The following is a 19,190-nucleotide window of genomic DNA, read 5'->3' as shown; positions in this document are numbered from 1 at the left end:
GGGCAACGAGTTCTAGTGCGACCCTCTGCGAGCCCGGCGCTACCTCGCGCCTCAGTTTCCCCTTCCGTAAAAAGGGACCAGCGGGGACATCGGTGACCACCCGGGTGACTAGGAGGGTCAAGTGACGTCTAGGAGCGCTAGTGAAGCGCCTGCTGGCGCCAGGCCCGGGGCTAAGCGCGGGGCCCTTCCGGGGGGCTCGAGGACCGTCCGGGCCATCCCGGAGCTCGGACGGTCAAAGGGCAGACGAAGAGCCCACGGCTGCGCAAATACGGCCCGGACGGAGGCCGGGGACACGGCGCGGCCCGGCTCAGGCACCTCCGGGAGGCGGGCCGGGCCGGGGCGCCCAGGGGAGCGGGCTCGGTAAGGCCGCCAGGGCTCGGCCAGCCGCTGGACCGAGCTCTCTTCCCCCGCCCCCCCGCCCGGGGCGAGCTCGGCGGGAGGGCGCCGGAGCGCGCGCGCACGTACACTCGGGTGCGCGCGCGCCGCCGGACTTCCCCGCACGGCGCAGGCGCACGCGGTTTGGAAAGCTGCCGGAGCTAACGTTCTGTTCCGGGGTGGGCGCTGAAGCGTAGGGCGCTCGCTCGGCCGCCCGGTGGCCTTCGACCATGCCCGAGAAGGAGCTGCCTGGCCCTGAGCCCGCCGCCAAGAGTCGAGGCGCGGGCTACCGGAGAGAGGCGCCGCTGCCCGCTGGTGAGCTCTGGGGGCAGGAGAAAAAGAGGGTGGGGAGGAGGGCTCGCCCGAGGTCCTCTTGGAGCGCGGGATTGTCTTCTCCTGGGGGACGCCGCACGGAGTGGGAGTAGGCATGCCCCGCCGCTAGAACTGTAATTCCGAGAAGGCGGGGTGGGTTTCGTTTTGTTTTTTCCTAAAGTTTAATCGGTATCTTCTGCCTTCAACACCATCACGTTGCACACTGCCGGTGATTAATTTATGCCACTTGCTTTACTAGCTAGGCGTGCTCGTCTTCCTTCCCTGAGCCTCAGTTTCCTAAGAGATGTCCAGTCTAGGTCAGCATGCATTATATGCCCAGCTGTGTCAGTTAATAAGCATTTATTAAGTGCTCACTGTGTGCTGACTGGAGATAACAAAGGCCCAAAAAGAACAATCACCCCCCCAAAAAAACCAAAACCAAAACCGTCCCAGCCCAGTCTAAAGGGGGAGAGAACGTGTACACTCGTTGCAGCTAGCATAAATAGGTGCTAAGATGAAGGGGAGCCTGGAGACCGAGGGCTTCCAGGAGCCTCCTGAAAGGAAGTGGGGGTGGGGAGTTATGAGGGGCTTTGGGTGCCAAAGAGAGGATTTTCTATTTGATCCAGGAGGTGACCCGGAGCCCTGGAATTTATTAGGTAGGAGAAGGTGACCTGGCCGAATAGGGGGAAGAGGCCTGGCAGCCCTGATTTCAGCTGCTTACTTTTCTCAGATTTCTCTCCTTTCAGGGAAGGCAGAATTCAGAGAGTGGAAGGGAGCCCTGGGTTTGCGCTGGACCCCAAATCAAGGCCAGGTGCTCGGCATTCACTTGGCTTCTTGTCTTCCCCCCCCCCCCTTTTTTTTTAGTGAGGCGATTGGGGTTAAGTGACTTGTCCAGGGTCACACAGCTAGTGTTAAGTGTCTGAGACCCTATTTGAACCCAGGTACTCCTGACTCCAGGGCCTGTGCTCTATCCACTGTGCCACCTAGCTGCCCCTCCCCCATCCTCTTAAAGATCAGGCCCGCAGACCACAGGGGTCCCTCGGGGCTCTGTCTCGGGGTCCCTTCCCCCAGCCCTCCCTATGGCTGCACCGGCGGCTGTGGTTCTCTTAGCATCTCTGACCTGAAGATGCTCAGGTCAGCCTTCCCTGCCCCAGGCTTTCTGCTCCCCTCCAGTCTCACAGCTCCAACTGCCTTCAGATATAACTTGACAGGCCCCCGACTGACCTCATGACCCCCCCCCCCCATCCTCCACCCCCATCCTCCCTTTCCCTCAGGCTCCCAACCCAGAAGCCATCATCCTGGATTCCCCACCCCCACCCTACCTCCCACCCAGGCCCATGGATTCAGCATCTCCTCTTGAGTATCACCTTTGCAGCATCTCCTCTTGAGTACCCCTGTCCCCACTCTGCCCCCACCCAGGTGCAGGCCCTCATCACCTCACCCCTGGCTCACTGCCACAGCTGCTGGGGATAGCTCTCCCTATGCCATTCCATCCTCTAGCCACCCCTGTAGGTCTGACCCCGTGTCCCCCCGACTCGGTAAACTCCAGTAGCGATTTATTGCCTCCAGAAGCGAGTTCAACACATTCTCTCTGGCCCCTGGCCCCCTCCCACCTTTCCAGCCTCCTCACACCTTCCTCCCCCATCGTGTGATCCGGTGACAAAGGCCTCCCCTCTGCCTCTCAGCTCCAGACATTTTCTCTGGCTGCCCCTATTCCTGAAGTGTTCTCCCTTCTCTGCCGAACTCCCTGGCTTCTTCAAGTGCCAACTAAAATCCCATGTTCTCCTTACTCTTATCTCCAGTTTATCTGGGGTCTCTCCTACTTGGACATGTATGTTGCTTCCTTTGTCAGACTGTGAGGTCACTGTCTTCCGCCTTCTGTTTTCTCTCTCTCACTGAAGTACTCAGTTCTGTGTAGTCATTCTTATTTGTTCCTTACGGCAAGCCTCGGGATGTTCTTATTGATCCTCATTTCAAAGATGAGGGCACTGAGGCAGGTAGGTGAGGTGACTTGGCTAAGGTCATACTGCTAAGCAAGTGTCTGAGGCATCATTTGAACTCTGCTCTTTCTGATCCCCAGCCCAGTGTTTTATCCACTAGACCACCTAACTAGCTGCTTCTAGTTTAGCCAGCTCCAAATTAAGTGCAAATTAGGAGTCCCCCTGAAGTGGTTGTATTACTTGAATTCACACTCCATATCTCCATTGGGGTGGAACCGATGACTGTAGTTTACATAATTATAACTTCTCATAATGGAAATTTGAATGTAGGTGACCACCTTAAACAACTCATTATTCACTGGGAAAACTTTGTGTGACCTGAAACAAAGCTGGAAACATAGAGAAGCACTTAAAATAGAAACTCCCCCTTGTAGCAGCAGTACCTCTTAGGCTTTAGACATATTTTGGTCATTGACCGGCCCAGGTAGGTTATTGAAATAGGCCAGAGGTTAATCTGGCCAGGGATGGAGGCTGTGGACAAGAGGAGTGTTTGGTGTTGAAAACCTTAGTGTGATCCCGTAGGGTTCACAACCTCTTTTGGGGAGCAGATGACCTGCAAGGCACCCTTTTCAGCTTGGGAGCCAGGATCTCATCCCATGAATTCCTCAACTAGAGTGTTCTCCTGTGAGAGTAGAATGGATAAGGGAATGGGGGTTAGGGGGGGAAGGTTGGGAGAAAGGGACCAGTGGATGATGGTTGGAAGGATGGATTGATTTGGGGGAGGGGAGATGGTGTAATGATTTAGACATATCTCATAGGTATCAAATGAGATTTTTTAGAGTTATATTTGTTTTATTTAAAAAAATAAACATTTATTTAATTTTTTAAAAAAATTTTTTATTTTTTTAAACATTTATTTTAAACATTAATTTTTTTTCTTTTCTTTTTTTTTTTTTGTGGGGCAATGGGGGTTAAGTGACTTGCCCAAGGTCACACAGCTAGTAAGTGTCAAGTGTCTGAGGCCGGATTTGAACTCAGGTACTCCTGACTCCAGGGCCGGTACTTTATCCACTGCGCCACCTAACCGCCCCTAACATTAATTTTAAAAAAATTTTGAGTTCTGAATTCTCTTCCTCCCTCCCCCCCCAAGAAAGCAAGTAATAGGATATCAGTTATAAATGTGAAATTATGCAAAAAAAAGTGAGAAAAAAATAAAGAAAATGAAAAAACTATACTTCAGTCTGGAAAATGGGCTCATTTGTTAAGCACTTAGCATAGTGTCCAGCACACAGTGGGTGCTTACTAAATGATTCCATTCCAGGTATGGTGACTTGGGACTACAGCTCAGGAAAGAAGAGAGGACTGGGAGTGAGCTGAGCAGAAACACATGAGGTCACCAGGAGAAGAAGAGAGAGTCCAGGCCCAAACCTGGGGGTGGGGGTGGGGCGGGCATCTGAAGAACTGGGGAAAGGACTTGTCCAAGGTCATAGAGAATCTTGAGATTACAGAGATAATCGAATCAGTTGTGGGTCTAGATGGAGAGGTGAGTAGTAGCCTGAGTAGTCTGAGGTGGCCTCTTCACAATGCCCAGCCCAGCCCCCACCTCTTCCTCAGGGCCTGGTAATCCATTCAACTCTTCCTAAGGATTCTTGGTTAGCTGCCTTCTCTGGACAGCACTGACCACCACCACGGGCTCCCTCCCTTTTCCCTTCTAAGCATTGTCTCCAGACGAGCATATAAACTCTCTGAGGGCAGGGAATGCCTCACTTTTTTTTTTATTCCTAGTAAATGCTCAATCACTGTGTTTTCCTTCATTTATTTATTTATTGGATAAAGCCCCAGAGGGGCCAAGAGGGGTATTAGAGGTCAGCTCATCCACCCCTGTCATTTTCGTTATTCCTCGGACCCCAAACCCGAGTCTCTTAGCCCAGTTCAAGTCAATAAACCCTTCCTTGGCCCCTGCTCTCGGTGGGAGCCCCTTTTGTTTAGGCTACATGTAACTTAGCTCCCCACTTTGTTTGCTCAAGATCAGGGGCTCCCTCCAGAGGGAGGTACCTCACTATGGGGCTTTTAAGTAGTTTCCTGATAACTTCCCTTGAGTCCTGGGAGGTAGATGTTGGAGGTAGGTATCCCACACCCAGGCCCAGAGGCCTGAGAAGGGACTGCTCTGGCGGTTTTCAGCCGTGTCTGTGACCCCATTTGGTGCTGTCTTGGCAAAGATTCTGCACTGGTTTGCCATTTCCTTCTCTAGCTCATTTTACAGATGAGGAAACTGAGGCAAACAAGGTGAAGTGGCTTGCCCAGCATCACACAACTAGTAAAAGTCCGAGGCTGGATTTGAACTCAGGTCTTCCTCACTCCCGGCCCGCCTGACTTTAGTATTTATTAAGCAAGAGTCCATGATCACACAGAATATCCCAGCTCCGTGTCTGGGGCTCTTATACTGTGCCTGAAGCCAAACCTAGATATTGGATCAGCTCTGAGGAGCTTCCCCATTCTGAGAATTTGGGTTCTGATCTAATAGACAGAGGAGTTTGGGAGTCTAAAGGTCACAGAATTTCGAGTCGGACAAGACTCGGAGGTTGAACTAGAGGTGAAACTATTTGTTTATAACGTCTTGAAGTTATCTAGTGGCCGAGCTGGGATTAGAACCCAGGTCCTTCTGGCTGCAAATGCAGTGCTTTTTCTCTTGGCTAGGCTCAAGATCTTCCCTCCCCCTTCCCAGTGGGCTCCTTCTCTCCCCCATTTTGACCTTGAACTCTGGTCCCCAGGAGACACTGAACCAGATTCTGAGAACTCCCAGGCTCTCCCTGACTGCCTGCTCCAGCTTGAATGGTGGTGAAGTGAGGGAGAGGGGAGATGAAACATTCACATTGGCAGGCCTGAGGAGCCAGGTTGAGTTCCAGCTCTGACCCTTATAACCTCGGTGTCTTCATCCTTAGAGAAAAAGGGGTGGGGGTGGGAGAAGGGGGAATGATGACCTGACCTGGTTCTGGGGGTGGGGGAATCAAATGGAAGGGGTTCATAGACTCAGGCCTGGAGAGGAGAGTTCAGATCATCAAGTTCAAATTCCTATTGGGACAAACCTACTTCTTACCTGTATCTAGATCTGGAGAAACTCTTATCACTTGGCCTGAAGTTGATCTAATCAGCTGTGGGCTTTTCAGGCCTGGGGCACTGGACTGGGCTTTCTCATCCCGGGCCCTCGGACCACTGTTGTCCTCCCTTTAATACCCCTCCACTGGGTAGCCCCAGGGCTGTCTCCCCGAGTCAGGGAGAGTCTTCAAGGGGGGCGGGGCAGCAGCATTACACCCCCCACATACACACACCTTTTCCCCAGGCAGCCAGCATTGCCGATGGGCCACTGGACTTGGAGTCAAGATAAAGCACCTACCATATGTCAGCACTGTGCAAAAGCCTTTTTTTTTTTTTAAACAAATATTTGATCCATATAACAACTCTGAGGCAGACAAGTTAAGTGACTTGTCCAGGGTCATCCAGCTAGGAAGTGTCTGAGTCTGGATTTGAACTCATGTTTCCATTAGCTACCTTGGATCAGGAGAGAAGCCTGGTTTCAAATCCTACCTTACTCCCCTTTCTCCATCTGAGAAACAAGGGTAGCAAGGCACCTACTTCCTGAGGTTACTCTGAGACTCAAATGAGAGCATGTCAGTACCCCAAACTGTGAGAAGTGCCCCCATAGCCCACCTTGTCTCTAGGCTCACTGCTAGCTTTGATGAAGGGGGAATCGTCCTCATTTGAGGAAAGTTGTGATGAGATGGCGTTGTCATCTTCACGGTTCTATTCTTTGGGCTCCACTGTCTTCACTTTCCATCAGTTCAGACGTGTCTTCCTTTGTTTCTCTGCATGTTGACATTTCTTATTCAGGATATGATGACTTTATGTTCTCAGATCATGTTTTTGCTTTGTTGGGGAATGGGTGGTCAGATAGTTAACTGGCCACTTCTCTGCCAGGGTGCTGGGTAGGGGCAGGGGACAGAGTTGGAGCTGTACGGGAATGTGGCATATCCCGGGGAGCCCTTACCAGAAAAGTCATCATCACTGCCACATTCTTTTTTTTTTTTTTAGGGTTTTTTTTGTTGTTGTTGTTGTTTTTTAGTGAGGCAATTGGGGTTAAGTGACTTGCCCAGGGTCACACAGCTAGTTAAGTATTAAGTGTCTGAGGCCGGATTTGAACTCAGGTGCTCCTGACTCCAGGGCCGATGCTCTATCCACTGCGCCACCTAGCTGCCCCCACTGCCACATTCTTAACAAGTGTCCTCTAGGTCCTGCCTCTGACAGGGAGGAGCTCCCTAGCAGTTGCACTCACTGGTAGCCCTTGTTGCTAAGAAGTTATTCTTGGGGCAGCTAGGTGGCGCAGTGGATAAAGCACCAGCTCTGGATTCAGAAGGACCTGAGTTCAAATGTGACCTCAGACACTTGACACTTACTAGCTGTGTGATCCTGGGCAAGTCACTTAACCCCCATTGCCTTACCCCCCCCCCAAAAAAGTTATTCTTGACCTTAAAGCTAAATGAACAACTTACAGCTCCCACCCATTGTTTCTGTGTCTGATCCCACCCCCGCATGTTAGCCCTCCAGTTACTCAGAAACATGGGCTAGTAATGAACCTGTTCCTTCAGCTTTCCCTTCTCCAGTTCTTGTCATGTGGATTGAACTCAGGGCCCTTTGCCTTCCTCTGGACTCTCAGGCTAATCAATGCCCTTCAATCCTGGTGCCCAGGAGGTAGCCAGTACTGAACATAGTACTCTCTACGTAGCCTGACCAGGGGCTGCTGACTGAGCTTCCAGACCACTAGAAACGCCACATCATTTTTCTCTCCCCTTCCCTCCTCCCATCTTTCCATCTCCCAGTTTCCCTTTTCCCCTTCTCCTTCCCTCTCTCCCTTTCCTCCTCCCTCCTTCTTATCTCACCCTGGAAATCCATTGGTCACTCACAAGCCCAGACCCACCCCGGATCCAAACAAGCTTTCCCCTGCTCTATTTCTGACCCAGGATGGTTCAGCCTGGTCAGATACCTGACTCCCCTCCCCCTGCCTCAGCATATTGGTGCCTGGACTTAGTGTCATCTTGCCCTTTATCCAAATCAGTGACAAGTTTGAAGTAGCATAGGAGAAGCAGAGATCCACAGGACACTCTGTGAGCCTTTCTAGTATCATGCTGATAGGGATAACCACTAGAGCAATCATCTCTTTGGTATAACTTAATTTTTTCCACTCATGACCTCTTTTTGCCCAAGACAATTTTATGTGACCCTGAGTATATAAGTATATAAAATAGGTATACATAACCCATAGTTTAAGAAGCTTTGGTAAGGGGCAGCTGGGTGGCGCAGTGGATAAAGCACTGGCCCTGGAGTCAGGAGGACCTGAGTTCAAAGCTGGCCTCAGACACTTGACACTTACTTACTAGCTGTGTGACCCTGGGCAAGTCACTTAACCCCAATTGCCTCACTAAAAAAAAAAGCTTTGATATAAGGAACTCCTGCATGAGGAAACTCCTTCTACCATTGTAGCTTGTTTAGCCCTCTCTGCATCTTAGAGAGTTGCTTAGGGCCCTAAGAAACTAAGTCCACAGTCACTAAGAATTTATTACGGACCTCCTGCTGGCCAGGCTCTATGCTAGGTGCTAGTCCCTGCCCTCAAGGGAATCCATCTAATGGAGAGAACACATGCACACCAGTAGTTAAGAGGAAGCTGTAGGCAGGATAACTTGGAGATAATTACCAGAGGGAAGATAAGTGGGATCAGGTTAAAGGACATGTTTAGGACCATCCCTCTAATATGTATCCTGGGTTTTCCTGGCTGGGAGGCCAGCTCTCTGTCCACTGTGCCTTGCTTCCCCTCACAGGTCCTGGGGTCCCATACTTAGAACAGGGACTTCAGATACCATCAGCTGGCTTGTTTCACAGATGAGGAAAGCCTCCATCCACTATTCGACTAGTCTCAGAGCCATATGATCATCTGGCCCCCTGCCCTCCTTCCCGGGAAGTAACAGCTCAGCCACTGGTCACAGGGGAGTGAGGTCAATCTGGCAGGACTGTTGCCCACTGAAGCCAGTTCTTCCTCACTGCTGCCACTTCCTCTTCTGGCTGTCCTTTAATTGCACGTTCTAGGAATCCTCCTTCTCTGAATTCCCCAGGCTTGAAGCCCCCGGGGCCAAACCCAGCAGAAGCCCCTGGGAGGAGGCCAGAGTGTTCTTCTCTCCCTGTGACAAATGCTCCCTGTCGATTCATTCTGGGGCTTCCCAATGTCCTCTGACGTTGCCTGTTTCTTCCTTTCCTTCAGGGAGGGGAAACAAGCATTTATCAAGCACCTGCTGGCACGTATGGCAGGCATTGCAGAAGCTCTTTGTAAATATTAACTCATTTGAACTTTACAACAATCTTCACAACCTGAGAGATAGGCACTGTTTGTTTATCTTTGTTTATTTTTGTTTTTTCGGGGCAATGAGGGTTAAGTGACTTACCCAGGTCCTCCTGAATCCAGGGCCGGTGGTTTATCCACTGCGCCACCTAGCTGCCCCTTAGGCACTATTTATTATCCTCATTTTACATTTGAAGAGAGGCAAACAGGTGAAATCATGAGGATCACGCAGCTAGTAAATGTCTGAGGCTGGATTTGAACTCATCTTCCTGACTCTAGGCCCATTGCACCACCCAGCTGTCAATCCTGGCATAAATTTCCTTCCAACAATTCGTTTAACCATTCCCCTGTAAGTGAGCACCAGCCCCACCTCCCTAGTTTCGTGGGGGGGTTTTGGTCACTATGAGAAGAGGTGCTGTACATGTTTTTGTGCCTATGGAATGGGTCCTTTTCCTCCTGCCTTCATCTCTTTGGGGTGTCACTGGGTAAAGCCTGTTCCAGTTACTTATGTGGGACAATTCTGAATGATTGGTATTTTGTATGCATGATATAGTCTCCCCTTAGTGTAAGTGCCAACGCACCCCTTCATTTTTTCCTGTCTCCCCCACACCTGGAGCTTAGGAAGAATTTCAAGGCCGGTTGGCTGATTACCAGATCACACCATTGACCCTCATAGTTTGTGGTCTGTGAAAACCTCCCTATCTTTTGGGGGGCTGGGGGGTGTGGAGTAAGCTTTTATTAAGCACCTCCTATGTGGGAATATTGTGCTAAGGACCTGACAAATCTAGCTCTGGCAGAGAACTTGGGATCGGAGACCTTAGAGATGCTCTGGCACAGCCCAGCTGCCCCTGTTGTACCTAGAGAGAGCCAGAAGAGGCTGGCCCAAGGTCACACCGAGTCAGAACTCGGCTGGCCTGCCCTGCCCACCCCTGTTTCCTTCCAGGCATCCCTAGACTGGTCCAGCCTCTCGTTTTGCAGATGTGGTCAGCTGAGGTGGAGGGTCTGCCCTTTCCCTCCCCTAGCCCTCTCTGACACCTCTCTACTTCCTCTTCCCAGGCGAGGCCAGGCAGATCCCAACTCCGGTGCCAGTGATCCGCCTTCCCCGGGGCCCAGACGGCACCAGTCGGGGTTTCAGCGCCACTCGGGGCCGCGAGAGGACTGGTTCTGCCTCGGAGGTGGCTGAGCAGCGGGCCAGGGCTGCCCTGCGGGAGCGCTACCTCCGGAGCATCCTGGCCATGGTGGGACGTCCCGTGCACTTTACCCTGCACGAGCGCGTCCAAGTGGACGCCCACTTTGGGGCCACCGACCTCGACGTGGCCAACTTCCACGTGTCTCAGCTGCAGACGCCCCTCGGGGTGCAGGGCGAGGCCCTGCTCCGCTGTGCCGACATCATCTCCTACTCCTTCCATCTGTGACCCTCCCTGGGCAGCTGCGGCAGCCAGGCCGAGGACTTGGGGCTGCCAACCTCGCCTGGTACAGCGGGGCATCCCGAGCACTGGGCAGGGAGGCGGCCCACCCTGAGATGCAAGGACGGCTGCATCCCGAGGCTCAGGTCCTGGCGGCTACCGCGGCTCCCAGCCCCTTCATGGTGGACAATGAGGACGACGGCTGGCGCCGGGAGGCCTTGACCGGACCCAGGACTCGGGAGAATGAGCTGGGACCCATTTCCCCAAGCCAGCCATAAAGATTGCGAGTCCTGGGCTCCACCGAGGGTCATCTGGGGAGGGGACCACCAATAAAACCCTCCCTGGCCACTGCCCGATTCTCTGCAGGGTCACCTCGGATCTGTGTTTCCTGGGACTGCTCTCCCCCAAGGATGGGAGGCCGCCGCCTGTTCATTCTATCAATAAACATTTGTTAAGCGCCTACTGTGTGTGCCAGGCCCTGCTGCGAGAAGGAAAGAAATCAGGGCGGGCTTTCCGGAGGAGGGGGTCTGGCAGTGCCGGGCGCGGGGTGGGCGGTGGGCTTCAGGGAGGAGGTCTTGTAGCTGCCAGTCGGGAATCCCACGTTCCTCCTCCTACTCACTGCCCGAGGCCGCCCTCCCGCTGGGTCCAGCGCCCGCGGGGGCGGGGCGGACTCCCTCCACCTTCCTCCCTCCCCTCCCCGCCCTCGCTTCTCCCCACTCTAAAGGTCCGGGCCTCGGGTTGAGGCCGCCAGCTCCGAGCTCGCGCCAAAGGCCAATCAGGGCCGCGGCGCTTGGGCAGAGCGAACACGGCGGGGCGGGGCCTCGCCTCCGCTCCGGCCCTGCAACCCCGCCCTCGGCTCTATCCATCCACGCTCGCGTATTTGACACGCTTTTCCCTTTTCCACTCCCACACCCCGCTTCGCTTCTCATGCGTCTGGGTCCTCCTGAGCTTCCCCCTCTCCCACGGCAGGCTAAAATGAAGGCTAATTTCTTCCCTTCAGTGGAAAGTGACGAAAGGGGGAATTCGCATGCTGTGGGTGCGGAGAAAGGGGCCGGCACGTGTGGGAGGAGCCTGGCCGCGACGGGGGCGGTTAGCGACAGGAGCGTGGCTTGGATTGGCTACGTCGTTTCGGCACCGCCCTCCCCCGACGGCCGGCGGCTTGTCCGCATGCGCACATTCGCCAAACCGTCTACATTTCTTCCTATCAAATTTATATTTTGACTTTATGTTCCTTGAATTCTAACCTCTCTAACTTTTTCCTCTGTTTTACATTTTTTGAAGCCGCCCCCTCCCGTCTAAAAGGATGTCTATCGCGAAAGTGCGCCAGCTGACGCGACGCTCGCGAAAGTGCAAACGAATGAGCCATCTCGTGGGTGGAGCTAGGCTGTGACAGAGGCGTGTCCTCGCAGCGCCGGGGGCGGCATTCTCTTCGTCCGCCTTCTTGTCCGACCCGACACATTCGCCACGATCCCCGCTTTTTTTTTTTTTCGTCCGGATTCTATGCTGCATTCCTTTTTCTTTGTATCCTTTTTTTTCGTTTCCTCCGCCGCTTGTGCGGCCTTCTCCAGGCTCCCGTTGTTTTCCGTTTAGCGGAGCGTCGGTGACGAAAGTGCTTCTTCGGACGCGCTCCGCAGGTCTGGCGCCAACGTGCGTGCGGCGCGCGCCGGGGGTGGGGCGCGCGCTTGGGCTCCCGGGCGACGACGTCGACGTCAACGTCAAGCTAGGAGGAGGAGGAGGAGGAGGCGGCGGAGGCGGCGGCGGGAGGCGGCGGAGCGGGACGTCGACGGTGGCCGCTCGCGCTCGGGCTCCGCGTCTGGGTCGCCGTTGGGCTCGGAGCATCCGGGGGCCGGGTCGGGGGCTCGGGACGCGAGAGGTGCCGGGGCCATGGGCCGGCGGGGGCTGGGCCCGGGGCCCCGCTGAGCTCGAGCCGAGCCCGTGCAGACCATGGCGGGCGTACCCGCGGGCGCCGAGGCGGCCGGCGCCGCTTTGGGCCCGGCCCAGGAAGAGGCGCCGGCCCCGGCCCCGGAGCAGGCCACGGCCGGCGCTGGAGACGCCGTAGCTGCCGGGCTCAAGGCCGCCGCCAAGCGCGTCACCTTCCCCTCGGACGAGGACATTGTGTCCGGAGCCGTGGAGCCCAAGGACCCCTGGAGACACGGTACCCGCGGCTGGGGGCGCTGCCCGGAGCGGGGAGGGAGGCGGGGGGCGGCCTGGAGATGGGGATAAGGGGTCAGTGGTCAGCCCCGGAGGCCAGCCTGGAGGAGGAGGAGAGAGTGGTCAGCCCCGGGGGCCAGCCTGGAGGAGGTGGGAGGGGGGCAGACAGCGGTCAGCCCCGGAGGCCAGCCTGGAGGAGGAGGAGAGAGTGGTCAGCCCCGGGGGCCAGCCTGGAGGAGGAGGAGAGAGTGGTCAGCCCCGGGGGCCAGCCTGGAGGAGGAGGAGAGAGTGGTCAGCCCCGGGGGCCAGCCTGGAGGAGGAGGAGAGAGTGGTCAGCCCCGGGGGCCAGCCTGGAGGAGGTGGGAGGGGGGCAGACAGCGGTCAGCCCCGGAGGCCAGCCTGGAGGAGGAGGAGAGAGACAGTGGTCAGCCCCGGAGGCCAGCCTGGAGGAGGAGGAGAGAGACAGTGGTCAGCCCCGGAGGAGGTGGGAGGGGGGCAGACAGCGGTCAGCCCCGGAGGCCAGCCTGGAGGAGGAGGGGGCCTTGGTCAGGCAGGAGGAGGGACGAGGGAGGGGTAGAGGGCTGGCTAAGAAGTTAGACCTGAGAAGACAGCCGGAGAAGGAGTATCGGGGTCCTTGTGGGGGGCGGCTCCTGGGGTGGCCCTGACAGACATCGTGGAGGATGGGTTGCTGGGGGGGCAAAGGAGAGGAGTTTTGGGGGTGGGGGCGTCTTAGAGGAGGCAGCGGTGCAGGAGGTTTGGGGGTGCTTGGTGGGCAGCTTGGAGGAGGAGTTTGTTCTGGGGGGTGGCCTTTGGGGCAGGGGGGGGGTTGGTGGGGAAAGTTGGGTGGTCCTGGAAGGCACGTGGAGCTGTGGCCGGGGAGGGGAGAAGGGGGTGTCCAGGCTTTGGTCTCTAACAGGGCTGTGTCCTGGTGGTGGGAGAGCCGAGGGCAGGGGTCAGTTAATTAGAAAAGCGTCCTGAGGAGCCCAAAGGCGCCTGAGGCTGGGGTGGGGGGAGCCCCCAGGCCTGTCCTCCTGGAGGGGGGAGGAGAAAGGCCTGAAAGGTGTGGGGGCCCCTGAGATGGACGCTCTTCAGGGAGATGATTGTCGGGGGAGGGGGCAGGGAGAAGCGGCCCCCAGATGGAGAAGGGGGGAGCTTGGGGCCCCCTGGGGAGGAAGCAGAGTAAAGTTACATCTGAGAAGTTGGGTGAGAGCCATGGAGTTGGGGCTGGTCAGCACGGTGATCTCCTAGGGAAGGGGAGGGGGAAGGCCCAGGGGGGAGCCAGGGGGCTTCCTACTTGTGGGGGAGGAAAAATGGCTGTGGCTGAGCCGGGGAGGGGGCCAGAGCCATGTGGTAGACGGTGGCCTCACCCGGAGGGCTCCCTTCCAGCTGGAGCAACCCAAGAGGCTTTGGCGAAAGATGTGTCATTTGAGCTGGGCCTGCGAGTGCGTGGTTAGGCCGCCTGCCGATGGAGGTGGGAGGGGATCCGTCAGCCAGTGGGCATCTATTAAGTGCCTCCTGTGTGCCAGGGACCACGCTGAGGGCTGGGCATAGGACGAAAGGCAAAAGATAGTCCCTGCCCGCAAGGAGCTCATTCTCTAAAGGGGGAAACAGACCACAGGCGAGGAGCTGGGTGCAAAGAAGCTGCCTAGAAGAGAAATAGGAAATCAGCAGAAGGGAGGCACTGGAATAAAGAGAGGGTGGGGAGGGCTTCCTGTAGGAGGTGCTGTAAAGAGAGCCAGGGAGATCAGTGGTCAGGCCTGGGGGGAGGGGCAGCTGCAGACATGGGGGAAACTGGATGGAAGAGGACGGGGAGGAGCCCAAAGTCTGGCCACCTGCCCCCCCACGGTCCCTCCTGCCCGGATGTTCTCTTGGGCATTTCTCTCCAGCCTGTCTGGCTGGCTCACAGGCAGAGCCTTCTAGGCAGCCTTCCATTTCCTGGGTCCTCATGTATGCCAAGGTACTGAAGCCCACACAGGGGAGTAAGCCCCCCCAAGATCCCATCACTGTCCTTCCTGGCCAGGGCCTTGGGCATCCAAGAACTTGATCCAGTGTCCATGTTTTACAAAGAGGCCAGAGAGTCTTGTAACAGGTGCATATTGGGCCTGTAGATCCTAAGGGCTGGTTTGTACCTGGAGGGCACTGGAAGCAGGGTTGGGGGAGGCCAGAGGGCAGCAAACTCCAGGGGAGAGGCACTGCCAGTGTGTCAGGGTGAGCAAGAGGAGGCAAGGGTGCTGTGATCATGCAGAGCCCGTGATACCACAGGGCTGGGACCCAGGAGGATTCCCTCCTGCTCCCCTCCTTTTGTCCTGTGCAGGCACCAAGACTGGTCAGAGCAAGGAGGGGTTCGAGAGAGATTGAATAGTGCCTGTGGAGGAAGTCATCTTGTCCATGGCCTACATTGGGGGCTGGGGATGAACCCTGGTGTGGCCCTTGGGCTGGCTGATGGAAACCAGCTCCATGGTCTGTTATCAAATGCACAACTTGAGAACAGGCAGTGAGTGCTCTTGGAGAAGAGGCCGTCTGAGAGCCAGGGAGCGCCAGGGAGCCTGGGGGCCGGTGGGAAGCTCCTGCAGCAAAAGAGGCCTTACCCCAAGGGTCTCACCGGGAGGCTGTGGCCTCTGCCGCCACCTCCCAGGCATCCCAATTTCAGCCGGGGCTGGTCTGAGCTGACTGAGCTCTCCCCAAGATCTGTGTGCAGCCTTTCCTGGTGCCCCCCCCCATGCCAGCAGCCTCCCTCCCAAATCACCTATTTGTGGTAGGTGCATCATGATTCCTAAGTACACTTGTCTCGGCCAAGAACGTAAAATGTTTTGTCTTTGTATCCCTTCTGCCTGGCACACAGTAGGAGCTTAATACGTGCTGGTTGACTGATCATGTGATCCTTGGGCAAGAGAACCATTGGCCAGGGGGTGGGACCGCAGATACCTTCCTCTTTGGCACAGGTGGCAGCCCCACAGCTTTCCCCAAGTCCTTTTCTATTGTGCTGCCGCCTGCTCTGGCTCAGAGCCTGGAGGACTGGGTTTTGGAGCCCCTCATGTGACTGCTCCCGTCCTTCTCCTTTTGGTCTGAAGACACATGAGTCATGTTTGACAGTCTGTTCCCCTTCAGGAACCTCCAGCTCCCTCGGCAACACGTGCTCTTCTCAGGCCTGAGGGAAAAAATAGACTCTCCTGGGAACATGCAGCGGGTTATAGCAGGAAGGACTGGCCTGGGAGATAGGAGTCAAAATTTGAATTCCCCTTTGGTCCCTGATGCTGAGTGACCTTAGGCTGGATCCTGCCCCTCTCTGGGCTGTCTGCTCCCTGCTCTGTAAAAGGAGGAGGTAAAAGGAAAGAGCTTTGGAGGTACGGATGCAGTGCATGCACTCCAAGGGCACAGGCACGCTTTCCAGTTTGGTTCCCCAAGACAGAGTTCTTACAGAAGAGCAGAATGTTAGAGCCGAAAGGAGTACTGAAGCCTGAGAACACGGGCTGTCGGAGCCTCCTTGACCAAGGTCTTGTGGCACTTTACTAGTGGAGCCAGAATTGGCACCTGGCTCTCAAAATGGAGAGTGTTGGGAGGCCAAGGGGAACCAGTGTCTCTGTGGAACAGGTGTTGTCTTGAGGTGAAGGAGGGGAACATGAGTTGGTGGTAACTTGATTCCCTCTCTTGGCCTCCCTGGGCCAGCCTTGCTGCAAAGTCCCGGCCCCTTCCCTGCCAGGAAGTTTAATGTCTGTTATGGTGGTTGAGGGCCTGAGGCTGTTTGCAGCCCTGAGGCCCCCTTTCTTCCTAGGACATTCATTCAGCAAACTTTAGGAAAGGCCTGGGCTTCCCTCTTAGGCCCTGGGGGAGATTCAGGCTGAAATCTGGTCTGGACTCTGCCCTCAAGGGGATTGCAGTATAGTGGGGGGGGGGGAGACTCCTAAAATAAATGAAATGTGAATTAGGATGGCAGAAATCTCTAATGGAACCAAAAGGAGGGGGGAGCGGAGAAAGGGCTTGGGAAGACTGGAGCAGTGGGAAGGCTGCCAGATCTGGAGTCACAGGACCTTGGTTGGAATTCCGGCTGTATTGCCCGAGAGCCTGAGCTTCATTTCCTCTAGGGCACTTGGCCTATCTTAGAAAAAGAGATTGGACAGACCATGAATGAACTCACAAAGAAAAAACCCAGGACCAGATAGATTCCCAAGCGACTTTTACCAAGCATTTAAAGAATTAACTCCAATAATACATAAACCATTCGAAACAATAAGAAAAACAGAATTCTTCTTACAGAAAAAAGATGATGATATTGATACTAGACTAGGGAATCAAAATAGAGAAAGAAAACTTTAGGCCAATATCCCTCACAAATATTGCTGCACAAATTTTAACTATTAGCCAGGAGACTCCAACAGTAGATCACAAAGATCACATGCTGTGGCCAGACTGGATTTATAGAGGGAATCAAGGCTGCTTCTACGTTAGGAAAACTATCAGCATAATTGACCATATCAGTAACAACAGCACTAATTCAAAAATCACCATTATCTCAAGAGACACAGAAAAGGCTTTTGACAAAATACAACGCCCATTTCTGTTAAACACACACTAGAAGGCACATAGGAACAAATGGAACTCTCCTTAAAATCCTAAGGAGTATTCATTGAAAACCGAGAGCTGCAGGGCTTCCCAGTAAGATAGTGGTAAAGCAAAGACACCTTCAGTGGCTGCTAGGTGGGGGAGTGGATAGAGCTGGGCCAGGAGTCAGGAAGATCTGAGTTCAAATCCAGCCACAGACACTCTGGGCAAATGACTTAACCTTTTTACCTCAGTTTTCTCAAGTGAGGTAAAATGGGGGTAATAAACCATCTCCCTCTCAGGGTTGTTGTGATGCTCGAATGAGAGAATATGTGTAAAGGAGGCATTAGGTAAATGTTTACCTCCTTTCCTCCCTTTCCCCATTATCACTATTACTCTTCAGTGTTGTACTTGAAATGCTAGCTATAGCAGTAAGACAAGGAAAAAAGGGAACTTTTAGGAATAAACAGAGGTAAAAAGGAGACAAAATGATCACCTTTTGCAGATGACATGACAGTTTACTTAGCCCTGGAGAGCCAATAGAAAAACCTAATTAGAACAATGAACTACTTTAGCAAAATTGCAAGATATAAAATAAATCCACACTGAGCACCAGCATTTCTTTATATATTACTAACAAAATCCAGCAGGAAGAGAGAGAGAAATCCCATTTAGAATTACTACAGAAAGTAGACAGGGAATCAATCTACCTGCTAAGGGACACAGGAACTGTATAAACACAATTACAAAACACTCTTTATCCAAATAAAGACAGATCTAAGCAGTCAGAGAAATGTTAATTGCTCACAGGTAGGCCAAGCCAATATGATAAAAATGACAATTGTTATTCAATCATTTCTGTTGTGCCCAACTCGACCTCATTTGGGGTTTTCTTGGCAGAGATACTGGAGTGGTTGCCATTTCCTTCTCCAGCTCATTTTACAGACGAGGAAACTGAAGCAAACAGGGTTAAGTGGCTTGCTCAGCGTCACATAGTAAATGTCTGAGACTAGATTTTAACTCATCAAGTTGAGTCTTCCTGACTCTGGGCCTGGCCCTCTATTCACTGCATCACCTAGCTGCCCCAATCTGACAGTGCTATCTAGATTAGTTAGTGTATTCAGTGCCGTCCCAAACTATATAATATATACATAAATATATAAAAACTGTATAGTTATATATGTAAACCATATAAAATATAGCAAACTACAAAGTTATTTTACTTCATAAAGTAAAAGATTATAGAGCTAGAAAAAAATAATAGATTTCTTCTAGGGGGACAAAAGGTCAAGAATTTGTTTAAAAAAAAAAGTGGGAAGGAAGAGGCCTGGCAGTACCAGATCTGAAACTATGCTAAACTACTACAAAGCCGTGGTCATCAAAATAATTTGGTAGAGGGTAAGAAATGGAGAGGTTGGCCAGTGGGACAGACTAGGGGTACAATATGCAGAAGCAAATGAGCTCAGTAACTGAGTGTTTGAGAAACCCAAAGATTTAGGAACTGACTGTTTGATAAAAACTGCTGGGAAAATTGGAAACTAGTCTGGCAGAAACTAGGGATAGACCAGCCTCTTACATGGTATCTCAATACAAGCCCTAAACAGGTACATTCCTATTTCCAGAACGGCTGGACCACTTGACAGTTCTACCAATAGTGCATTAATGTACCTGTCCATGATTTAGACATAAGGGTAACATCACAAGGAAATTAGTGGAGCATGGGAGAAACTGGCTCTTAGCTCTCTGACCAAACAAGAGCTAGAGAAGCTCACAGGAGCTAAAATCGATCATTTTGATTTCATAAAATTAAGGGTTTTTCCACAAAGCTCATGTAGCTAAATTAGAAGAGAAGCAGAAAATTTCTAAGTTTATGTAAGAAACCGATTCAAACTTGTTACAATAATAGAAACTCCCGAATTGATAAGTGGTCAAAGGAAAGTGGGAGGGGAAAGGAAGGGAATAGTCATTTATATGGTGCCTACTATGTTCCAGGTACTTTACAAATCTTATCTCACTTGATCTTCCCAATACCCAGTGAGGTAGGTGCTTTTATTGTTCTCATTTTGTAGTTTGAAACTGAGG

The 19,190-nt window shown here is 53.3% G+C and overlaps 2 protein-coding genes across 2 annotated transcripts in view; both read left to right on the top strand.

Moving 5' to 3' along the window:
* The first annotated feature begins 322 nt into the window (after positions 1-322).
* GEMIN7 (gem nuclear organelle associated protein 7) lies at positions 323-10,872 on the top strand. The gene is made up of 2 exons (XM_043999188.1): positions 323-690; positions 10,069-10,872. Exons 1-2 carry the CDS (start codon positions 606-608, stop codon positions 10,425-10,427), a joined length of 444 nt encoding a protein of 147 aa, XP_043855123.1. The 5' UTR covers positions 323-605; the 3' UTR covers positions 10,428-10,872.
* Positions 10,873-12,175: 1,303 nt separating this feature from the next.
* PPP1R37 (protein phosphatase 1 regulatory subunit 37) overlaps positions 12,176-19,190 on the top strand; it is a 36,948-nt gene continuing 29,933 nt past the window's right edge. Inside the window, exon 1 of the mRNA XM_043993247.1 lies at positions 12,176-12,573. Coding sequence (XP_043849182.1) covers positions 12,363-12,573 — 211 coding nt within the window. The 5' untranslated portion in view covers positions 12,176-12,362. The remainder of the gene's footprint in view (positions 12,574-19,190) is intronic.

The sequence above is a fragment of the Dromiciops gliroides genome, chromosome 3 (assembly GCF_019393635.1).
Source record: "Dromiciops gliroides isolate mDroGli1 chromosome 3, mDroGli1.pri, whole genome shotgun sequence".
Lineage (NCBI taxonomy): Eukaryota > Metazoa > Chordata > Mammalia > Microbiotheria > Microbiotheriidae > Dromiciops > Dromiciops gliroides.
Note: the sequence above shows the minus strand (reverse complement) of the source record. Positions and strands in the feature narration are given on the sequence as shown.

What these genes read in the sequence shown, in the direction of transcription:
- GEMIN7 (XM_043999188.1), top strand. Translation starts at nt 606, where the DNA reads ATGCCCGAGAAGGAGCTGCCTGGCCCTGAGCCCGCCGCCAAGAGTCGA. An exon ending in AGAGGCGCCGCTGCCCGCTG is followed by an intron (nt 691 to 10,068) that starts GTGAGCTCTGGG and finishes TCCTCTTCCCAG; the next exon opens with GCGAGGCCAGGCAGATCCCA.